This window comes from Camellia sinensis, chromosome 9 (genome assembly GCF_055761805.1).
Source record: "Camellia sinensis isolate YWXY chromosome 9, ASM5576180v1, whole genome shotgun sequence".
In the NCBI taxonomy this organism is placed as follows: Eukaryota; Viridiplantae; Streptophyta; class Magnoliopsida; order Ericales; family Theaceae; genus Camellia; species Camellia sinensis.
In genome coordinates this window covers 57,300,811-57,323,871 of record NC_138969.1, presented here as the reverse complement: position 1 = coordinate 57,323,871, position 23,061 = coordinate 57,300,811, and the positions used below count along the sequence as shown (strand labels likewise).

Sequence of the window (23,061 nt, the reverse complement as noted above, 5' to 3'; positions counted from 1 at the left end):
TTATGTAGTATTTTTAAAAATAAATGTGATAAAATAAAAATATTACGTTTATCAGGAAAAAAAAAATTTCTAAACAACTGAAACTAATTTTTTGTGGTTACAAAAATTTAGTAAATTTCATAAATTATTTAATATTTTCGTTTTTGAAAAAAATTGAAATTATAAACATAAAACTGTAAAACAACCTTAAGGTTTGAATGCTGAATAGTCCGATGCTATATCTTCTAGTCAAGTTGAACGAGTGACGGTCCATTTTAATTGAAATTTTTTTTGCCGTGTTCTAATTTTCAACGTCTGAAATGTCTCAACAAGAGCATGTACATAGAAGAGACTAACATCATATATATATAGTAGCATTACTCGTATAGTAATTAACTATTCAAACCAAACAATACCCTTGTCTTGATTAAAGAATACCCACAACAATGTGTCTTCTCCACCGCCTCAGAGCAAATTTATCATTATTTCTCATCACAATCACTCTACTAACTACTATCAGCTCTGTTTTTGGCCAGCCAACTTACAATTACCACTACTGTCCTAACTTTTCTTATAATGACACGGCCAACATTAAAACCTTGTTGGGCTCTTTGTCCTCCAAAGCAGCCCATAACAACAGCTTCTACAAGGACACATCCAAGGACTTGCACGGCCTCTACCAATGCAGAGGCGATGTTGCAACTGATATGTGCCAGAAATGTGTGGAGGCTGCAATTCAAGTAATCCAGCATTCCTCTAGATGCCAATCTACAAGCAGGGCAGACATATGGTACGATGAGTGCACGTTACGATACGCTCGTACTAACTTCTTTGGAATTGTAAAATTAGATCCACAAGTTTTGATGTATAATACCGGTAATGCTAGTTCACCCAATAATACATACGTTGACACACTTTCTTTAATGCGCCGTCTGGCATCAGAGGCTGGGAAGGAGCCGATGATGTATTATGCACATGAGGAATTACCTGCAACTGCAGGTGATGTTGCACCGAAGAACGTATCTGCGATGGTGCAGTGTTGTAAAGATATAAGTGGTGACGACTGTAATCGCTGTTTGCAGAATCTGACTATGCATGCCGAGAAATGTTGCCTAGAGAAAAGCGGGTGGCGTTTATTGGCACCCAGTTGTAATATGAGGTATGAGGAGTATCGTTTCCTTACACCGTCCGCGCCTCCACCGGTGCCTCCACCTGCGCCTACTACTGCAAGCAAAGGTGAGTCAAAAGAAATGTTAAACCGGAGCATGTTGATAGGCAAAATAAAACGGCAAATTATCAATAATTCCTATTTTGAAACTTATTACCTATTAAGTTTTCTTGTTTTTATGAGCAAATTTACAGTAATAATGGATAAATAAGCCTGATTGGTTACTATCCCAAAATAAAATATATATTTTGTAATATCTTCCAGTTAGATAATAACATTAGAGATGCTCTAAATTTTGGATGAAATTTGCGTAATTAAAAAACTTTGACTAAGTAGGGTCGTGTAATTATTATTTGATTATGTTCCCATTTTACTCTCTTGTCCAGGTTAAGAATTTCTTCATATTATTTAGTTATAAGGTCAAGGGGAATTTACCTTACTTTTCTAAAATAATTAAAATTCATGAAAAGCTTATGATTTTAATTGTTAAAGTGTGTAAAGTTTATCATGAATCTATAATTATTTTTCAAAAATATCACTGATTGGTTATTTTCCCTAAGATCAATGTGTTAGCCCACTCGCTAACATTAATCTGTATACTTAATTGGCAGGAAAGGTAGTGTGGGGGTATATTTTATGAGTACCAACACGTGGCAAGGTGACGCCGACGTGTCAGCCGAGGTGCCACGTGTCCTGGTCGTGACGCCGAGGTGATCTCGGCAAGGCCGAGGTTGCCTCCGAAGATATCGGAATCCGAGATAAGCGGATAAGAGACAAGAGTCCTAGAATGAAGAGGGAACTCAACTTGGATATGGACAAGAGTCCTAGATTGAGAGAAGACTTCAGTTTGGGTAAAGATAAAACTCTTAGAGAGTTTATCCTGATCCCACTGGGAGTTCCAGATTAGCAGTAATCCTAAGTCCATTAGGGCCAGGCTCCTATTGGGACTAGGATTGTATTGGCTATAAAAGAGAGGCACCCCCATGGGTCTAAGGTATGCTTTTCATACTCAAGCTTGTGAGTTTAGTACTTGATTATCTTTAAGAGATATACTGACTTGATCGTCGGAGTGCCCCCGGGTGGTCGAAACCACCGCGGGATTCTTATATTTTTGTTACAGGTCAGTCAGGGGCCATCTATTCTGCCAGTGCTCTCCAGCTGGTTACTAAGCGGGCAGTGTGGTTGGAAAATCACCCACACAATTTGGCGCCGTCTGTGGGAAAGAAAGAAGAATAGATGGCCAATGACGGATAGAAAGATCAGACTGGAGACAACGCTCCTGCTGGGAGTCGGAGACCTATCGATCTCGACGTTGAAGGGGACAACCGCAGCACAGAAACTCGTGACCAGAGTCACGGAGTGAAAGAAGCCGACCAGGAAGGTGACGCACCAAAGATAACAGATTGAAGCAACGAAGAAGACCTCCAGGTATGGAAGGATAGATACCTACGGAGGAACGAAGACCCTTCCAGAAGGGATGCAAAGACAAGGGGCATGAGCGCTCCCAAGGAGATAACATTCAAGTATAGAAGAACTCATCCTGAGTGAGCAGATCCCGGATTTCAGATCCTGGATCCCGAATCCGAGAAGACATGATCTCAGCCTAGACAAATAGGCCTGAGAAGACGGGAGCTCAACCTAAGTGAGCAGACCCCGAATTCCAGATCCCGGATCCCAGAAGACATGATCTCGGCCTAGATGAGTAGGTCCGAGAAAAGAAGAGCTCAACCTGAGTGAGCAGACCCAAGATTTCAGAAGAGAAGATCTCGGCACCTGAGTCCAAGAAGAGAAGAGCACAATGAGCAGATCTCAGATCTCAGAAGATAAAAAGGAAACACACAAGATCAGACTAAAGTTGGCCAGAATCGAGAAGTATGCTAGGGCCGAGGAGGACATGCCGGGAACAAAGGCGTCGGAACAAGAAAAGAGAAACGGCTCGCCGTTGTGAGGCCGAAAATCAAACTCAGGTTGGAGCCAAGTAAGATCAATAGAGAAACCAAGGCCGACAACCTCGGATTGAATTCAACCTCGGCGACAAGGTCGAAGCTACATGATGAGAACCCAAGTGGATTTTAAGTTCACATTGGGGGCAAAGAGAAGAAGAATGCGGTTACCACTTGTTGAAATTTGTAGCAATTTACAAGTTGGTTAAACCAATATGATGCTTAGCCGAAGTTAAGCCGATATGATACTTAACTGAAGTTAAGCCGAGATAATGCTTAACCGAAGTTAAGCCCAGATGATGTTTAACCAAAGTTAAACCGAGACGATGCTTAACCGAAGTTAAGCCGAGATAATGCTTAACCGAAGTTAAGCCGAAGATGATGTTTAACCGAAGTTAAACCGAGATAATGCTTAACCGAAGTTAAGCCGAGACGATGCTTAACCGAAGTTAAGCCGAGATGATGCTTAATTGAAATTAAGCCGAGATGATTCCTTGTCTCCACTTGTTGAAATTTGTAGCAATTTACAAGTTGGAGTCAAGCTGATTCCTTGTCTTCACTTGTTGAAATTTGTAGCAATTTACAAGTTGGAGTCAAGCTGATTCCTTAATTCACTTGTTGAAATTTGTAGCAATTTACAAGTTGGAATTAAGCTGATTCCTTATCTTCACTTGTTGAAATTTGTAGCAATTTACAAGTTGGAGTTAAGCTGATTCCTTATCTTCACTTGTTGAAATTTGTAGCAATTTACAAGTTGGAGTTAAGCCGAGATTACTGTTTCTCTTCACTTGTTGAAATTTGTAGCAATTTACAAGTCGAAGTGAAGCCGAGGTTATAGTCTGCACACTTGTAGCAATCCACAGGTTGGTTAAACCAGAGAAGATGCTTAACACTTGTTGAAATTTGTAGCAATTTACAAGATAATGTTAAGCCGACATGTGATCATCTGTTGAAATTTGCAGCAATTTACAGGTTGAGGTAAAAGCTAAGTATATTGTTTAAACACTTGTTGAAATTCGTAGCAATTTACAAATAGATTATTGTTTAACACTTGTTATGATAATCCTTGTTGAAATTTGTAGCAATTTACAAGTAGGCTAGACCGAGATCACCGTTTAAACACTTGTTGAAACTTGAGAAAAAGTTTGCAAAGTTAACATTGAGTAGTATATGTTTCACACTTGTTAGAATTTATGAAAAGTTTGCAGGTCAGTATCTTGCCGAAATAAAAGTTTTGTAGCTATTATACCCGAGGTATGTAACCCCGAGAAGATTGCACAAATGAGGCAAAGTATGAAAGGCATGCACAATATTCTAAGTATAGAATCTTGCAAGAGCAGTTAGAAGAAGATCAAAACAGAATTTGTCGTGATTGACACACCTTCACCTTATAACATCATCTTGGGAAGGCAATGGTTGCATGCAATGGGGGCAGTTCCCTCAACGTTGCATCAACTATTGCGGTTCTCCACAGAACATGGGATTGAAAGAGTCAGAGGGGATCAACTGCAGGCGAAGAATTGCTCCATGGCAGCAATGAAAACTACCTGCAACATTCGGGAACCAGGGAAGGCAGAGATTGAAGACGAGGACATGGAGGTCCTAGATGATGTCGGCAAGGAGCCAGCCAAAAAGAGTGAAGAGACACTGACGAAAATCCTCGTCTAGGAGGGCGACGAAGAGCGCTTCATTCAGAGAAGGAAAGTTGAATTAGACATTGAAGAATAAGGAGGCACATCGGCTATATGCAGAGTTTACATTATCTAAAGAACAAAAAGGTACAAGAGTACAAGCGACAAAAAAAGGAAAAAACTTCAAAAACTGAGATGATGCTTAACCGAAGTTAAGCCGAGATGATGTTTAACCGAAGTTAAACTGAGGTGAGGTTTAACTGAAGTTAAACTGAGATGATACTTAACCGAAGTTAAACCGAAATGATGCTTAGCACTTGTTGAAATTCTGAGCGAATTTACAAGTTAAAGAGTGCACAAAGTTAAATGTCGGCAAAAGATTCGCCGGAGTCAAACGTCGTTTTGATTAGAACCACTAAAGTGCATGCCAGAAATGGTGACCAGAATTGTGAAAAGGAATAAATGCTTCAAGAAATAGCGATGATAGTTTGCAAAGGCCAAGAGAAAGAGGGTCTAAAGGGGGTGAATTAAATACCAGAAGTTTTAGTACATCGGCGAAAGAAGAACACATCAGGTCTGTGACTACGGCACGAAGCCAACTTCCCTAATGTGATCCTAAGTACAACTTACGTTCACATTAGGGGGCAGGGAGAAGGTGTAGGGGGAAGGAATGATAATTAAAGAGCAAGGAATGTTAATACTTGTTGAAATTTTTGAGCAAATTACAAGATGAGTTAACCGAAGATTATGAGGTCTACCACTTGTTGAAATTTGTAGCAATTTACAAGTTTGTTATAGCCGAGATAACACAGAAAGACGTTTCCGAGATATGATCAACCGAGATGACCAACTAGCTTGTTAAGAGCTGAGAAGGTTGGCAAAAATGAAGACCTTAAAGAACTAGGGACTGAAAGCAAGAACGTCGGACTAATCTGCTTCGACGGACGACAATGGTTCAGCCTCGGCAGTCAGTTGGAGGAGCTTCCCTACCACTACCTCGGAATCAATTTCAAGAAGGAAGCAAACTACTCGGCATCAGCGGTAGGTTGTGTCTCACCCCCAGAAGATAGTTGGGAAGACTTCTCAGCAGCCTTCTCCTCCTCGAACTCAGCATCAACCTCCTGAAGAAATTGATCAAAGCTCTTTTTGGCGATTGGCACCTCGGAGTTTGAAGGCAATAATTGAAAACAAAAATCTGGAAAAAGACACAGAAAACGGAAACATGAATGTAATTCGTAATCAAGAATGATGATGAAGCTATCAAGAAATCAAGACAAAAAGATTGCACAAGTGTGTCAAGCCAAGAACAGTGGTAGAAATCAATGGATGTGTGAACAGTGTGTATTCAAGAAGATGATTTGGAAATAACGGGTAAAACAAGCAATGGTAAGCAACAAGAAATAAAACCAAGAAGGAATAGTGGCTTACCAGAAAGAAGGAAGCCGAAATGAGAATTGCCGAAGTCTGACAACAATGACAGAATGACGTAAAGCTTCACCGGAGGAGAGAAACGAAGACAGTTGAAGAAGCTTGAAAGCTTGGAACAAATGACGGATTTAAGCAAAAGAGCTAGAAAGAGAATAAGCCAGAGGATTAAATGAGAAAAGAGAAAAACAGAAGTCAAGAAGATGACAAAGTTCAAAGAATAAAGCCAAGTATACAGGCACTAAGTAAGTATGTGAAGAATAAGAAAGTAATGACCCAGACACAATGCTAGCAACAGAAAGTGGATATGACAAGAAAAGTGCCAGGAATTCAAACAATTCAAAACTTGAAGACAGATGAAAATAGAAGGCAACAGATGGCAAATAAACAGATTCAAAGTAAATCAGAAGAGTTAAGAAAGATTGAGCTTAATAATAAGTAAAGAATTTATGAACCTACCAAATGAACGCCGATATGAAAATCGCCGGAGTCAAATAGTGACTAGAAATCAGGAACTCACCAGAGAGTGTGAGTGGAGCAGTTGCAAAAACTCTTGGAATTTTTGAATTAATGGAACCAGAACCTCGGCTAGGAGGTGCGATTTCAAGCAGCTTGGAAAGCATGAAACTTGATTCTTGACATCAGTGACAGCGAAGTCCAGGGAACTTTGAGGTCGGCGAGTTTGATCTCGGACAGAGGGGCACAGATGAACGAAACAGTGTAGGTTCCATCACCTCAGAATGCCGAGGTAATAGAACCTAGGGGGCAGTTGTGGGGGTATATTTTATGAGTACCAACACGTGGCAAGGTGACGCCGACGTGTCAGCCGAGGTGCCACGTGTCCTGGTCGTGACGCCGAGGTGATCTCAGCAAGGCCGAGGTTGCCTCCGAAGATATCGGAATCCGAGATAAGCGGATAAGAGACAAGAGTCCTAGAATGAAGAGGGAACTCAACTTGGATATGGACAAGAGTCCTAGATTGAGAGAAGACTTCAGTTTGGGTAAAGATAAAACTCTTAGAGAGTTTATCCTGATCCCACTGGGAGTTCCAGATTAGCAGTAATCCTAAGTCCATTAGGGCCAGGCTCCTATTGGGACTAGGATTGTATTGGCTATAAAAGAGAGGCACCCCCATGGGTCTAAGGTATGCTTTTGATACTCAAGCTTGTGAGTTTAGTACTTGATTATCTTTAAGAGATATACTGACTTGATCGTCGGAGTGCCCCCGGGTGGTCGAAACCACCGCGGGATTCTTATATTTTTGTTACAGGTCAGTCAGGGGCCATCTATTCTGCCAGTGCTCTCCAGCTGGTTACTAAGCGGGCAGTGTGGTCGGAAAATCACCCACACAGGTAGTACTAATTATCACTGTACCAGTTAGTACATTTCTGGTTGTTGCCTCTGGTTTCTACTTTTACCTATTATTTGGCAGAAGAAGCAAAGCACGAGAAGGTTAGCCCTTAATCATCATTTCTTTTTTAGAGGCTAATTATATCAATTGGTGTCCAAAGTATTTAGTTCATAATCTTACAACAACAACAACAACAAAATTAAATTGTTGGGAACCAAATGTAGCAAAGCAACCCTATATTTTTAGTTTTGTTGCAATGAAATCTTTCTGACGATTATCGTTAAAATTTTAAACAGAAATAAATGGCATGTAAAATTAAAGGGAGCTAAGAGAAATTCATAAGAAATTATAAGGATCGCACTAGTTCCCTTTAGTTTCTTTTAAATTTTACTTTGGTCTCTCTGATTTTGCATTTAAATCTTTTTCCGTTAAAAATGTTAATGTGCATAACGAAAAAACAATATCATAACAAAACTAAAAGTATAGGGTCCGAAATTTTCAAATTAAAACTACAGAAACTAAAGTGACATTTTGCTTAAACTATAGGGATTAATGATATAATTTACCCTATCTATAGTATACATTATATAAAATCAGATCATTAAAGTTTCTAAATTAGATATGCTTGTCGGACACACATTCCACACATGTCCACCGGAGAACATAATAGTCCATGTAATGTGTATGCATGCATATACATATGTCTGTTTTTCTACGTGTGTTCGTGTGCATGTTCGTTTGGAGGTGCTGTGGGGTTCAAAATTTATCGGCTTTTAGATATTATTCTCAAGTTTCATAAAATTGAAGCCAAGAAGACAGTTAAACTAATTGAATTAATTGTCGTTGAATCACAATACCAGGAAAGAGGGAAAAGAAACTCAAGGGCTTTGGTTTAGTTGATACATTAAACACTTCAATGGACACCACACTGAACCCAGTTAGGCAACATGATACATTGGATCTACCAATGTTGGACTTTAACAAAATAGTAGCTGCTACCAATAACTTTAGCATCAACAACAAACTTGGGGAAGGAGGATTTGGGCCAGTTTTTAAGGTAATTATTATATTATATTATATATATTTGATCTAGTATTTTATGTGCATATATAACATGGATACGCTAATATCTATTTATGTACGTGTATGTATGAATTGGTTGATTGAGAAACATTATGAACTATGCATAGGGAAATCTACAAGATGGGCAGGAGATAGCCGTGAAAAGACTTTCTAGATGCTCAGAACAAGGCATCGATGAGTTCAAGAATGAGATCAGACTCATCTCAAGACTCCAACACAAGAATCTTGTTAGACTATTGGGTTGCTGTATTGAAGGAGCAGAAATGTTGATAGTTTATGAGTACATGCACAACAAAAGCTTGGATACTTTTCTCTTTGGTTGGTTCATCTTCTCAATGTCTTCTAATTCTTACCCATCTTGTTCAATAAAGAGCAAATTTCTCAAACGGTCCATGTAGTTCGTCTGAATTGTCCTTATCATTCAAATTAATACACATTTGACCTTAAATTTTTTTAATTTCTGTCAAACGAGGACAATTTATAAGGGAAGTTAAATTTTTTAACGGAAAATAGTCACACACATTGTCCATGACCATTTATTGAGGGTAAAACCAACAGTTTACGTACTCACTCCAATAAATCAAAACACTCTCTTAAATTTATTGTGCAAATCCGTCTCTCTTCTCTGTACTCCATCTTCTTCCATCTCTCTGCAAAATTAACCACCCCACACCACCCTTTCCTTCACCCACGACCTATACACTTCCAAGCACCTCTTTACCTCTCCTCTACCCAACGCCAACAAAGCCACCCCTCTCCTACTCTACTACCAAATTGATATGCCTCTCTACCACCCCCCACCACTACACAGCCACCCCCTTCGCCTCCTAACCACCCAATCACCATCAAATCATACCCTGGCTACAACTTCAAATCCATGGACAAACAAATTAATTTAGGTGTAGACTACGTAGGTGGTTAATTATGTAGAAAACTTTACCAATTTACAACCTCAAAGACATGAGAAAACAAATCAATTTGAGTTTGATAAGTTCAAGAACATCCCCAAGCATTAATTGGTGAAGAGTTCGTTGGTGTATGGATTGACGCAGGCAACAAATTATGAAGGAAGGTTTGTGTTGGGCATGGTGATAGTCACAGACTCTCTTATCTCTCTAACAGAAGCAGCTGTTGGGATTGGGTTTATAGTAGTGTGCAAGATGGATTTGCTTTGTAGTGATATTGGAGGTGGGTTTTAAATAGTATTGGAGGGGATGGGTCTGTGAGAATATATTGTGAAATATATTGTGAGTCTTATAAATTAAACTTAGAGTCCTATTAGAGGCATGATTGTATTAGAGTCATGATAGTATTGTATTTGTATTTCCTTTTTGGTTTAGGAGTTAGGACTATATATATTCTAAGGTCTGATTGTAATTGATACACATTGAATATATGAGATACAGAAAGCTATTCAGAAATCTTACATGGTATCAGAGCCTTGTTTGAAACCCTAACTCCACGCCTGTTGTTTGAAGTTGTCGCCGATTGTTCGAAGTCGTCTCTGTTCTTTGGTCTTCTTCACAGTCGCGACTTAGGGTTTGTGGGTCTCTCTGGTTCGTGGGTCGCGTCTTCAGTCATCATCAGAAACTCGAGATCAGGTTCAGCCCGTGCTTCGTCGCGACTCAGTTCTGGTCTTTCTGGTTCGCGAACTCAGTCCCTCTGGTTCGTGATCTGTCGTTGGACTCGTGAAGTTGAGTCGCTGCCATTGATAGACTCGCGAGGTTGGGTCATAGCGACATCAAGCTGCCTTCTCTCTCTGTTTCGACTGGTGCTTGTCTCTCTGTTTCGACTGGTCCAGTTCTCTCTCTCTCTCTCACTGTTATTTGATCATCTAGTGGTATAAATATATACCTCTCATATAAACTTTGTTTTATTAAAATAAAAAAAAATAATAATAAAAAATAGACTCTAATTTGGCCACTCAGTTATCTGTTATTGCATTTTAACCCTACAAAATTTTGGGTACACTTGAATCCCTTAGTTTTCTAGTTATTATAATGTCTCTGGCTTCGGATGAATGTGCCTACTGCCATCAAAGAGGTCATTGGAAGTATCATTGTCCCAAAAAGGGATGTTTGTCTGCTTTGTCTGTGTTTGCCTTGTCTTCTCAGCAATTGCCGATTAAGTTCTGCGTTCCTCCTCTGAGTACCGTTCGGCCTCCCACCGATTCTACTGTATCTGCTCCGGCTGTTGATCCTGACTTAGCTTCCTTGACTGCTCAGATTAGTCAATTTCAACATACATTGTGTACCTCCCAACCATCTATGTCTGTCTCCATTGTTTCCCCTCTTCATTCAGGTTTGCTTGGGTCTTCTTCAGGTATTTCTTCGTCTGTCTGGCTTTTTCTCATCATATGACTCCCCATCTCTCCTTACTTCAAAATTGCACTCCTCCTCATTTTTCTATTGCTGTCAATGCTGCTAATGGGTATGGTATGTCTGTTATATCTGTTGGGTTTGTCCTACCGTCTACTATGTTTGCTGTCTCTATTCCATCTGTTCTTTATGTTCCTCAATTATCTGTTAGTTTATTATCTATCAGTCAACTTGACGCCTCTGGTTTTGATGTTATCTTTTCCTCTTCTATCTGTTCTGTGCAAGATCGGATGTCTAAATAGCAGATTGGGACTGGTCGTAGAGTTGGGGACCTCTATGTGGTAGAGAGCTTGCATCTACCTTTAACAACCTCTCCGACTGCTTTTTCCTCTTTTCAGTTAGATTCTCTGTTCAGTCCTTTCTATTTGTGGCATTCTAGATTAGGACATTTGTCTGCTGACCGCTTACGGTCTTTGGCTCAATCAGGTATCTTGGGACCTCTATGTGGTAGAGAGTTTGCATCTACCTTTGACAACCTCTCCGACTGCCTTTTCCTCTTTTCAGTTAGATTCTCTGTCCAGTCCTTTCTATTTGTGGCATTCTAGATTAGGACATTTGTCTGCTGACCGTTTACGGTCTTTGGCTCAATCAGGTATCTTGGGAAAAGTTTCTCCTAGTGAACTTATTAAATGTTAGGGGTGTAAACTCGCCAAGATGACAGCCTTACCTTTTCGTAAAAGCACTTCTATATCTGATATACCATTTTCTTTAGTTTATACTAATGTTTGGGGCCTTTATCCTGTTCTCGCCAAAGGGGGTTTTGCATACTATGTGTCATTTGTTGATGACCGCACCCGTTACACTTGGATTTATCTTATGACTCATAAGTCTGATTTCTATCAGATATACCGTACCTTTCAGTCTATGATTACTACAAAGTTTGGGTCTACTATTAAAGTGTTACGGTCTGACTTGGGTGGGGAATATTTTAAAACTGAGTTTTGTGAGTATTTGGCCAATTTGGGTACCATTCACCAAACTTCCTGTACAGATACACCTGCCCAAAATGGTCGCATTGAGCGTAAACACCGTCATCTCCTTGAGACGGCTAGGTCTCTTCTTCTCTCTGCCTCAGTTCCGGCTCCATTCTAGGAGGAAGCAATTCTTACTGCTGTTTTTTTTCTCAAACGCATGCCTACTCCCATTCTTTCTGGTCGATCTCCTTATGAGGCTTTGTTCTCCCAACTTCCTAACTACTTCCTCCTTCGTGTGTTTGGGTCTGCTTGTTTTGTCCTTTTTCTCCGCAAAGATAGGACCAAACTTAGTGCCCGGTCTGTCCTCTGTGTTTTTTTGGGTTATAGTCCTACTCAGAAAGGCTATCGGTGTTACGACCCTGTTTCCCGTCGTCTTTATGTCTCCTGTCATGTTTCTTTTCTCGAACGTCTGCCTTACTTTCAGCTTCCTCCTGTCACTGCTCCAGTTTCCAAAGAGGATTTGGTTTACATTGACCCATTTCCTTCTGAGGTACCGTCTGATGAGTACATCTCTACAGTTCTTTATGAGCTTGTTTTATCTCTTCCTCCTGCTTCACCTCTGGCTACTTCTCATCCTTCAGTTTGTTCTCCTCTTCCGTTGTTAGTTTATTCTCGTCGCAAGGCTCATCCTCCACCAGTTGTCTCTACCCCTACTGCTGATCCTCCTGCTACTGCCGACTCTGATCCTGCTGCACACCGATATCCTACTCGAGCGCGTCATCCTTCAAACAGGTTAGGTTGGTCTAATACATGTTTTTCTGCTTCCTATCGTACTTTTTTGTCTGCTATTCACTCTTTTTCATAACCTCAGTCTTACAAAGAGGCATGTCAGGACCCTCATTGGGTTCACGTTATGAAAGATGAGTTGTCTGCTCTACAGAAAACTAGTACTTGGGAGCTGGTTCCTTTGCTTGCTGGAAAGAACTTGATTGGTTGCAAATGGGTCTACAAAGTTAAGACTCATTCTGATGGGTCTCTTGAGCGCTACAAAGCTCGTCTGGTTGCCAAAGGTTTCTCGCAGGAGTATGGTATTGATTATGAGGAAACATTTGCTCCTGTTGCCAAGATGACTACTGTTCGTACTTTGATCTCTGTTGCTGCTATTCGTTCTTGGCCTCTTTATCAGATGGATGTTAAGAATGCTTTTCTTAATGACCATCTCACTGAGGAGGATTACATGCGTTCTCTTCCTGGTCTTCCCCATTCCTCTGGCCAAGTTTGTCATCTTCGGCGTGCTCTGTATGGTCTGAAGTAGTCTCCTCGTGATTGGTATGATCGCTTTCAGACTGCTGTTACCGAGCTTGGGTTTCATTGTTCTACTTCCGACTCTGTTTTATTTCTAAGACATACCTCGGCTGGTTTTGTTGCTCTCTTACTCTATGTGGATGATATGATCATCAATGGCTCTGGCTCTTCTGCTATCTCTAAGGTCAAGCAACATCTCTTTCGCACCTTCAAAATGAAAGATCTGGGTCTATTACGATATTTTCTTGGTATTGAGGTTGCTTCTTCTCCAAAGGGTTATTTGCTGTCTCAGGCTAAGTATGCTAATGAAGTCATTCACCGTGTTGGTCTTACCGATACTAAGATTTATGATACACCTACTGATGGTGTCCCTCTGGATGATCCTACTTTATATTGCGAGCTTGTGGGTTGTTTAGTTTATCTGACGGTCACTCGTCCTGATTTTGCTTATGTTATTCATGTGGTTAGTCAGTTCGTTTCTGCTCCTCGCTTTACCCATTGGGCTGCTTTGGTTCGTATTTTTCGCTATCTTAGGGGTACCATATTTCAAGGCTTACTATTGTCCTCTACTTCCTCTTTGGAACTGGTGGCCTATGCTGACTCTAATTGGGCTGGTGATGTTACTGATCGCAAGTCTACGTCTGGTTTCTGTATGTTTCTTGGTGATTTCTTGATCTATTGGAAAAGTAAGAAACAATCAGTCGTTGCCCGCTCTACTGCCGAAGCTGAGTATCGTGTTATGGCTCATGCCACTGCTGAGATTGTTTGGCTTCGTTGTCTTTTGTCTGATTTGGGTGTCTCTCAGTCCTCTCCGACCTCCCTCTATTGTGACAACCGTAGTGCTGTTCAGATTGCCCACAATACTATCTTCCATAGGCGGACAAAACACATTGAGATTGATTGTCACTTTGTTCGCCAACATCTGCAGTCTGCCTCTATCTCGCTTCCTTTCATCCCTTCAGCTTTGCAACTTGCGGACTTCTTCACCAAGACTTACACTACTGCTCGGTTTCAATTTCTTCTTAGCAAACTCTCTGTGTTTTCTGCTAAAACACCTTGAGTTTGAGCGGGGGTGTGAGAATATGTTGTGAAATATATTGTGAGTCTTACAAATTAAACGTAGAGTCCTATTAGAGGCATGATTGTATTGGAGTCATGATAGTGTAGACACCCCATTTTTGACCGTCCTCAAGACTTGGACGTCACTGTTTGAACACACGGTGATCTTCCATGTTTGTGTTCGTTTGGAGTTCCCGGAGGCCTCGGCTCGCGCGCCTTGCCTCAGGATTTCCGAACTTGACCGTTTAGTGTCTGGTTTTGCACCAAACACTTTTGTCTTGCCTTTGAGAGGCAGGGTAGGGCTTGTAGACCATCCCTACCCACCACCGGCAGTGGCTAGATGCCACCGGCTGGTGTTTGCTGCCACCGGGAATGTAGTTTGCCGGCCGGCACTCTTTGTTGCCGGTCAGCACTATTTGTTGCCGACCGGCACTCCTTTTGGCCAAGATAGCATTTTTGGCCGGCCGATTGCTGTTCATCTGCTTTTGCAGATATTTTTAGACAGCTGTCTTGCTTTTGCTCCCCTCCATACACGTGTATGGAGGGATCTCCCTCTTGCAAAGCTTGTCTTGTAAGCTTTACAAGACAATATAGAGGGAGGCTCTCTCTAAGGCAAAGAGAGGAGGCTTGGTTAGAGACTTAGGATTTTTTGAGAGCAAGAACAGCCATTGTTAGGGTTTGAGTTCTAGGGTTAGAGTTAGATACACACTCTATCTCTCTTTCCCTCTCTTTTGTTCACTAGGTGCTTTGTGTCTACCTATTGCACACAAACACCTAGTGTTTCACCTTCCTCTTGAAACTAGGGTTCTAAGGGCTTGTTCTTGAGTTTCTTGACTGGTTTGGAGCCAAAGGAGGCCATTGGAGCACCATTTGTGAAGGGGTCTTCAAGGGTGAGATTCTAGTCCCTTTTTCCCCCATTTTTGCATTGATTTTATACCTATCTTAGAGCTGTTTTTGTGATTATTGTATAACATAAAAAAGTTCTGTTTTTAGGCCCTCTTTATTGTTTATTAAGAGTTTTTTGTTGTTTGAGGGTTGTTGACCACCCTTAGGCCTCAAAAGGCCTCATTTTGAGCCATTTTGTGTTAGCTCCGGGATTTTGGTGTTGAGGTCTCTTCACCACTGAAATCTTGAGGGATTTCAGTGGTGAAGATGATGCTTTGAAGTCCCAAGAAGGAGAGGGCCACCCCCTCTCCTTGTTGTCCTTGAAAAAGGGCATATTTTGGCCTCTTAAGGAAGCCTATGCTTAAGTGTGTGTTGATCATGTTTGGTTTGTTTTTCATGCTTATATATCCATAATATAACATGATTTCAAGTTGGTTTTGGAACTCCATGCATGCTTAGCATAGTTGCCATGTAATGCCTTGTCTATGCCTTAACATGTCTTAGGTTGTTAGCCTTTGTTGGAGCATGTTTTAGGCTTAGTCTTGTGAAGATTATGTGCTTATCTTGCCATGTTCTAGGTCTGTCCTAAGTTGTTTGGGTTGATTTTGGCATGCTTGATATAGCTCCTTTGTATTTGGGCTTGTTAGCTTTGAGTATGTGCATGTGTAGCATGACATCTTTGCATCGATTTGGTGATTTGGGGTCCCCCCACATGTTATTTCAGTCCCATTTCCATGCTTGTTTGATTGCCTTGCATGCCTCTTTAATGCTTTGGAAGCATGTGTTGCATGCTCCTTGTTTTGACCATTTGTGCATGCCTTTGTTTTTTGGGTCATTTAGATGCCATCTAAGTGGTCCTTAGGCCTTGTGTTGATGTGCTAAAACTCTGTTTTGGGTCAATAAGTTCATACCATGTTTAGTCTTGCAAGTGTATTTCAATGCTCCTTGGATTTGCTTTGAACACTTAGACTATTTGTTGCATGTTTAGCTTGATTTGTTGCTTGGTTTGGCACCATCCTAACATGCATTTTCAATGCTTATGTTGCATGCTAATTGTCCATGATTCCCTCTTTCAAGTGTGCTTGAATGTTGTTTGATTTATGCTTAAGTGTTGATCCTTATGTGCATGTGTGTGTGCATGCCATTTAGCCCTCACTTTTTAGCACATTGGCTATTGTTTTAGGCCTATTTTAGAGCTGCCTAATTCATGTATAAGCCCATCTTGCCATCCATTTGCATTGCCATATGTATGCTTGTATGCTTGCATAAGTGCCTTGCCATGCCATGTTGCATTCTTAGCTTGTATGCCTAGGTTGCATTGCATCTTGCATGCATGCCTTGTTCCTTGAAATGGTGATAGGAATTAGGCCTAATTTGTTTGATTGGTTTGCATGCATTTGAAATCAAAGTTGCATACTTGGTTCTTTGGGCCATCATGCATGGAAATGCGTGATTGGTGGTCCGAGAATCGAGGCACATGCCCCTTTGAGTCATTATCATGATAAGGGACATGGTTGGTGCATACATGCCTTGAATTGTGCTGCCATGCCTTGTTTTGCCCTCTGTTGCTGTGAGTTGCAGGTCCTGCAGACTTTTTTTGCCGACCGGCAGTGTAAGGTGCCGGCCGGCAACCTTTTCTCTGCCGACAGCTTCAATTTTGTGCCGATGGACACATACCAGTGCCGGTGATGATCCCACTCGGCCGGTGGTACTCCCCAGTGCCTAGGGATGCAACCCTGAGGTTTTGACAGCCTCCAGAGGAGTGAAAGAAGGAAAACAGAGGCAACTTGCGCATGGCGGCGCGCTTCCCGAGGCGTTTTCCTGTTTTTTTTAATTAGTCTATTTAATTTGTTAATTAAATTAGGCAATTTGTAATATTAATTAGCTTGCGTAGTTAATTAATTTGTAATATTTATTCGGTCCCTCCGAGCGAGGGCAAATCTGTAATAAGTGTGTGTGGGTGGTGTGTATGTCTTCCAACCTCACTTCTTTCTTCCCTTTTACTTACCTGCTTTAATGGTTAGTATTAGGACACGTTTAATTTAGCATACCTTATGCTACGCATGTGTGCATTCATGCATTCGTACTACATGCATTAGGCTCGGTACATCATGCTAACTGCATTTGTACTTCAAATTCTAAACTGAATATGTGATAGTTGTGCATTTTCACATGACATGTTTAGGATAGCCGAGCCTATTCTAGCAACATTTTGTATGCGATGCATTAGGCACTTAACATGGACTTGGATCATGCATGTTTGCTAACAAGTTCTTTGTTTTGGCATGGAGTACTATGTAAGTATTTTAATGCTTTAGCATATCGCATGAGTATGAATTTTGCCATGACAGCATGCTTAACATGTGGCTAGATGCTTATGTGTTAAACTGTTTTGAATGCCTGTGGGTGAAGGTTGGATTGTTTGAGTTGGAAAAAACTCGTTGAAATCCGTATTTTAGCCTACTTGCGAGTAGCAAATTCCAAAGCATTTTCAAACCGAACGGATATGCAATGTTTATTTCCAAATTAGGCAATCTAGTCTATACTTGTTTGCTGTGCGCATAACATAGTAATTCTAGGCTAATAACGGGATAAGAACACGTAAAGTTTTCAAAAACGGATATCACGGTTAGTAGAGGCCGGTCTTCGGACCGGGCGAAAGGGGGTGCTCATAGCTGACCTTCCCCGATCGTACCCAAGCTCCCGAGCCGAGACAACTCCGGTGATGACGGACATGTGGCCTTCGACACCGAGTCAGGGTTTCCTAAATTCCCCCATTTTAAAATATTTAGGTGGCGACTCTGTATCTGGCAAAGCAGTCCATGTTTGGCACTACTTTTTCAAAAATCTGTTTCTCAAAACGATTTGCCAGATTTGGACTCTTTGGTTCAGATTTAGAACCGTGACACAAATCGAGTCCGAACTGTAGTAACCCCAAACGAACAGAACGGGACTCATCCTCCCGGGGCGTTCGGGGACGTCCACAGTTAGTATTGTATTTGTATTTCCTTCTTGGTTTAGGAGTTAGGGCTATATATATTCTAAGGTTTGATTGTAATTGATACACATTGAATATATGAGATACAGAAAGCTATTCAGAAATCTTACATGGTGGGTTTGTAATTTAGCTAGTTGAGCAAGTGTTTTAATGTCTAAATTACCTTAAAAAATTGGTCATGTACAATGCGAATGACCATTTTTCATAAAAATAATTTAAGAGCTATTTTCAATTGTTCTTAATTGACACAAAGTGACAAACTCAAAAAGTCAAATGTGTTGCAATTAAAATGATTGGGACCAACCAAATTGAAAGAAAGGTGAAATTACAAAGACCATTGGTGATATTTGCTGCTACTCTTCATATGCCTCCAAGTAGTGTAATGTCTCACCATACCAAGATCACAATTTTTTTTCTCTAGCTAGTTTCACGGGTTGCTCTGAATGCGTCATCAGACCAAGATCCACTCATTTTCTTCTCCACTATTTTACAAATGGTATGATTATGGTGGGGAGTTTCTTTTACAATCCGGAGTTTGAATGTAGCAAATGGGAAAGGTCTGCATTTCTAAACTTTCAGATATATCAGTTTTGTTTTCTTTGAAGTACCACATTGATGAACTCTTCTCTAAATCCTTACCCTTTTAAAATTCTGCCAGTCAGTTTTATAAAAGTTATTCATTACTATTCATGCAACAATGTTGAAACTTTGCATTTGTATATTGCTTCATTTCTCATATAAAATATTGGCACACTAGTCTTTAACTTTGATGAAGTTTCAATTGACATGTAATTTAGATGCAACAAAAAGAGGACATATGGATTGGACAAAACGCTTCAACATTATTCAAGGCATTACTAGAGGACTTCTATATCTTCACCGCGATTCTCGTTTAAAAATTATTCACCGAGATCTGAAGGTTAGCAATATTCTTCTGGATAAAGATATGAACCCAAAGATATCAGACTTTGGCTTGGCAAGAACATTTCGTGGTACACAACAACTAGCAAATACTCATAGGCCTGCGGGAACCATGTAAGCAATGCTTTCTTTCCTTCATTTATTTAAAATATCCCATGCTTGTAGTACTACATTTTTCACTGAATTGAATTGAATCGCATCAAAAGTATAAATGAACGATTTGAGGGATTAAAACAGACAATCAACACATAATTCTTAGTGGTGAAACTCTATTTTGAATATCTAGCAATGTTAAAATGGTGTGAACCATGTGATATTCAAGTGCTAATCATTGCCATATCTTAATGAAATGTAGTGGATATATGTCTCCTGAGTACGCGTTGAGAGGGATATTTTCTGAAAAGTCTGACGTTTTTAGTTTTGGAGTCTTGCTATTAGAGATTATTTGTGGCAGGAAGAACACCAGTTTTCACGATGAACAATATACAAGCCTTCTTGGCTATGTAAGTCCACTATCTCACCCTAATTTGGCATTTCAAATATTTCGTGTCTGGTAATGTTTATATTTACAATTTTTTGTTTATTTTTATGAACATTTTTATAATTGTAAACGAATACTCATTTGTTACCTATTTTTGTTTTAAAAACTTGTGAATAGTTTACAAATTTTACTAAATTTTTGTAAATACAAAAAAAGTTAGTTTCACTTGTTTAGAAAATTTAAAAAAAAAAAAAAATCATTTTCTCTTTCTCACACGTCCTGAGGCCACTACCAACTACCACATGTCTAGCCACCGTAGGTAGTCACTTTTCTAGCAACTAACTCTCGCGTTTGACAATCACTTTCGGCCGCCATCTCTGAAAACCTACAACCACCTCCTACCGACAACCACTTCTTGTCAGAAACCACCTCTATTGACCAACAACCACCTTTGGTCACCATCTCTAGTTGTCGATAATTACCTCTAGCCACCATCTTTGACTAGCAACCTCTCTCACTTATTTTTAAAATAAAATTTTTAAATATGTGTACCAGATATGTTTTTGTGTACAGTTCTACCAAAAAGAAATATAAACATGATTAGTATTTTCTGTAAACAAAAATAGTTAACTGTAAAAGTTACTAAATGACACTTTGACATATGGTATGTTTGGTTTGTGTTTGTAGAGTAGTTTTTTAGATAAAAAGTACGAAAACTTATTTGGTTTGCCTTTTTTCAGAAATGATTTTGGAAAATTATTTTGGAAAGAGAGTTTTAAAAAAAGTAATTGATTTGATGTGTATGAGAGAGTGATTGATTTTGGAAAGTAAGTAACCAAACAAAATTTTGAGATTTTTTTTGGAAAAATTTGTTTGGTTTGATTACTCTTAAAAATTTGTTTGTAGAGAATTTTTCCCACAAATTTTTCTGAAAAACAAACCAAACAATCTCTGTTTTTTATGCTATTTGGTCATTTTATTCTCGCATTGACAATTTTGTATTGTTTCAGGTGTGGCACTTGTGGAATGAGGGCAGGGCATTGGATTTCATGGATCAAGCATTGGTTGATTCGTGTTGCTTGCCGGAAGTAAAGAGATGTATACATATTGCTCTTCTTTGTGTTCAAGACTATGCTGCAGATAGGCCAACCATGTCAAGTATAGCTCTCATGCTAACCAGTGAAATAGATGGTCCACAACCAAAGCAACCTACATTTACCTTGGGATCAGATCTTCAATCTCAAAATAAAAACATATGCTCCGTAAATGAGGTCACTGTATCAATGCTTGAAGGACGATGACCCATATCCAAAATACGCTTTGTTATTCAATGAAATCCCATGTTTTCAGGGTTTTCCTTTGCAGATTTAGTATGATAATTGACATGGTATATTTTAATTGTGCTTCGAAATCTTAATACAGTCGTCATGAATCATGATGGTGATAGTATGTTTCAGCAACTGCAATAATGATAGTAAATTAGTGTAATATTAGACTGTCATGAATGATGTTCTTAAGTCCTCATTCAAACTATTCCCATCAGTCCCTTAGGTGATATGAAAATTTGGAATGGAAATTGTTTGTGTCTACCTCTAAATTTCTTTCCAGGTTCGCTTCTGAAATGAAGTCGGAGCTGGTGTAATTTTCTCATTCAGGTATATTTTTGCCTACTGTTTGGAGAGGTATGTGTAACTTACCCAAAAAAAAAAATAAAAATAAAAACTGAAGTTGTGTGTTTGATCACAAAAAAACGAATGGTAATAATGCAATCATAGGCGGAGCTAGGTGCTAGGTGAAACTTTGGTGGTGTCATCACTTGACACCACTGAAGTTACAAAATCTTCTAGAGTGTATATTATTATCTGAAGTTTTAAGATTTGACATATTGACCCCGCTGAACATAAGAACAAAAAAAAAAAAAAAATGCTGACTTTCTAAAATTTTACAAATTGACCTAGTAAAGTTCAAAGATGAAATCAATTGGGTTAGTTTAGGTAGTCACGCTTATACAATCTCAAGAGGTCAATTCTTATCATAGGTAATGAGTGTGGGGATATATTTTCTGAGTACCGACACGTGGCATGGTGACGCCGACGTGTCAGCCGAGATGCCACGTGTCGTGGTAATTGTGCCGAGGTTATCTTGGCGAGGCCGAGGTTATCTCCGAAGATATCGGAATCCGAGATAAGCGGATAAGGGACAAGAGTCCTAGAGTAAAGAGAAGACTTTGCTAAAGATAAGGATAAAACTCTTAGGGAGTTTATCTTTATCTCTTGAAGAGTCCAAAGTCAGTATTGAATTAAAGTCCATAGAAGTAAGGCTTCTAGTAGGACTTGGATTGAGTAAACTATAAAAAAGAGGCACCCCCGTGGGTCTAAGGTATGCAGTTTTATACTCAAGCTTGTGAGTTTAGCACTTGATTATCTTTGAGAGATATACTGAATTGATCGTCGGAGTGCCCCCGGGTGGAAAAGCCACCGCACCGCCGGAGCCTTTTCTTTCTGTTACAGGTTTGCTGAAGCCATCTATTTTGCCGGTGCTCTCCAGCTAATTACTAGGCAGACAGTGTGGTCAGAAAATTACTCACACAATTTGGCGCCGTCTGCGGGAATCTTAGAAGAATAGATGGCCAGTAACGGACAGAAGGAAAACATTGAGGGCGACACTCCTGCTAGGAGTGGCAGACCAATTGACCTTGATGTTGAAGGAGACAACCACAATGCAGAAACTCATGACCAAGGCCACGTCGAAAAAGACGTCGGCCAGGAGGGCAACACTTCAAAGAAGACAGACCAAGGCAAGTACTATAACGAAGATAACCTTCAGGTATGGAGGGATAGGTGCCTACGGAGGGATGAGAAAGTAAAAGACTTGGCAAACAAGTTGGCGGACCTACAGTCGGTCGTCAACTTCATGATGCAAAATAATGTCATGCAGCCACCATACCCGCTGCAGGACACACCGATGCCAGCAACCAATACCCAGAAGGGAGGAAGAAAAACAATCCTCGAAGTCCCTCAGCACACCAGGAACGGAAGGCACTCTCACCGACCTTCCAGGGAAGGCGGACGAGTGGAGCCGAGACGAGAAGAGTCCCAAAGGACGTATCACACGAAGGATCCAGAGTCCAAAGAACATCGCCATGTTCAAAGGCAGGCGCTTTGCTTTGACACAACCCATGGAGAAAGATCGAAACGGGCCCACCACGAGGCCGAAAGTAGTGTACCAAAAAGATTAAAGTCCAGAGATAGCCGAGCTCCAAGTAGGAGTAAAGAAGACTTGAGGGATTACCTCAAAAGGAGGCAGCAAAATGTTGAAGCTGAGGTGACTTCCCCAGTTAAGCCGAGAACACCATTCTCGGTGGAACTGGACAAATTTGAAGGCCTGGTCGAGATGTTTGTGACCAGGTTTGTGACGAACAAACTACAACCCTTGAGGGTCAACGCCCTGATGGCTTTAAGAATCACCAAGGAAGAAGGCCTTAGGGCCTACGCGAAGAGGTACTACGAGGTGTTCAATCGAATACCCGAATGCAACCAA

General features: G+C 40.3%; 1 protein-coding gene across 3 annotated transcripts in view; it reads left to right on the top strand.

Moving 5' to 3' along the window:
• Window positions 1–267: 267 nt before the first annotated feature.
• The window catches only part of LOC114297891 (G-type lectin S-receptor-like serine/threonine-protein kinase At1g61490), a 95,229-nt gene continuing 72,435 nt past the window's right edge, over window positions 268–23,061 (top strand). Inside the window, exons 1-7 of one of the 3 annotated variants that reach the window (XM_082886846.1) lie at window positions 288–1,215; window positions 7,499–7,598; window positions 8,358–8,554; window positions 8,688–8,898; window positions 18,917–19,154; window positions 19,396–19,543; window positions 20,532–20,882. In XM_082886846.1, coding sequence (XP_082742972.1) covers window positions 1,141–1,215; window positions 7,499–7,598; window positions 8,358–8,554; window positions 8,688–8,898; window positions 18,917–19,154; window positions 19,396–19,543; window positions 20,532–20,822 — 1,260 coding nt within the window. In that variant the 5' untranslated portion in view covers window positions 288–1,140 and the 3' untranslated portion in view covers window positions 20,823–20,882. Of the gene's footprint in view, window positions 1,216–7,498; window positions 7,599–8,357; window positions 8,555–8,687; window positions 8,899–18,916; window positions 19,155–19,395; window positions 19,544–20,531; window positions 20,883–23,061 lie in introns of those variants that run through there. The other 2 variants (XM_082886845.1, XM_082886844.1) reach the window with 2 other exon arrangements.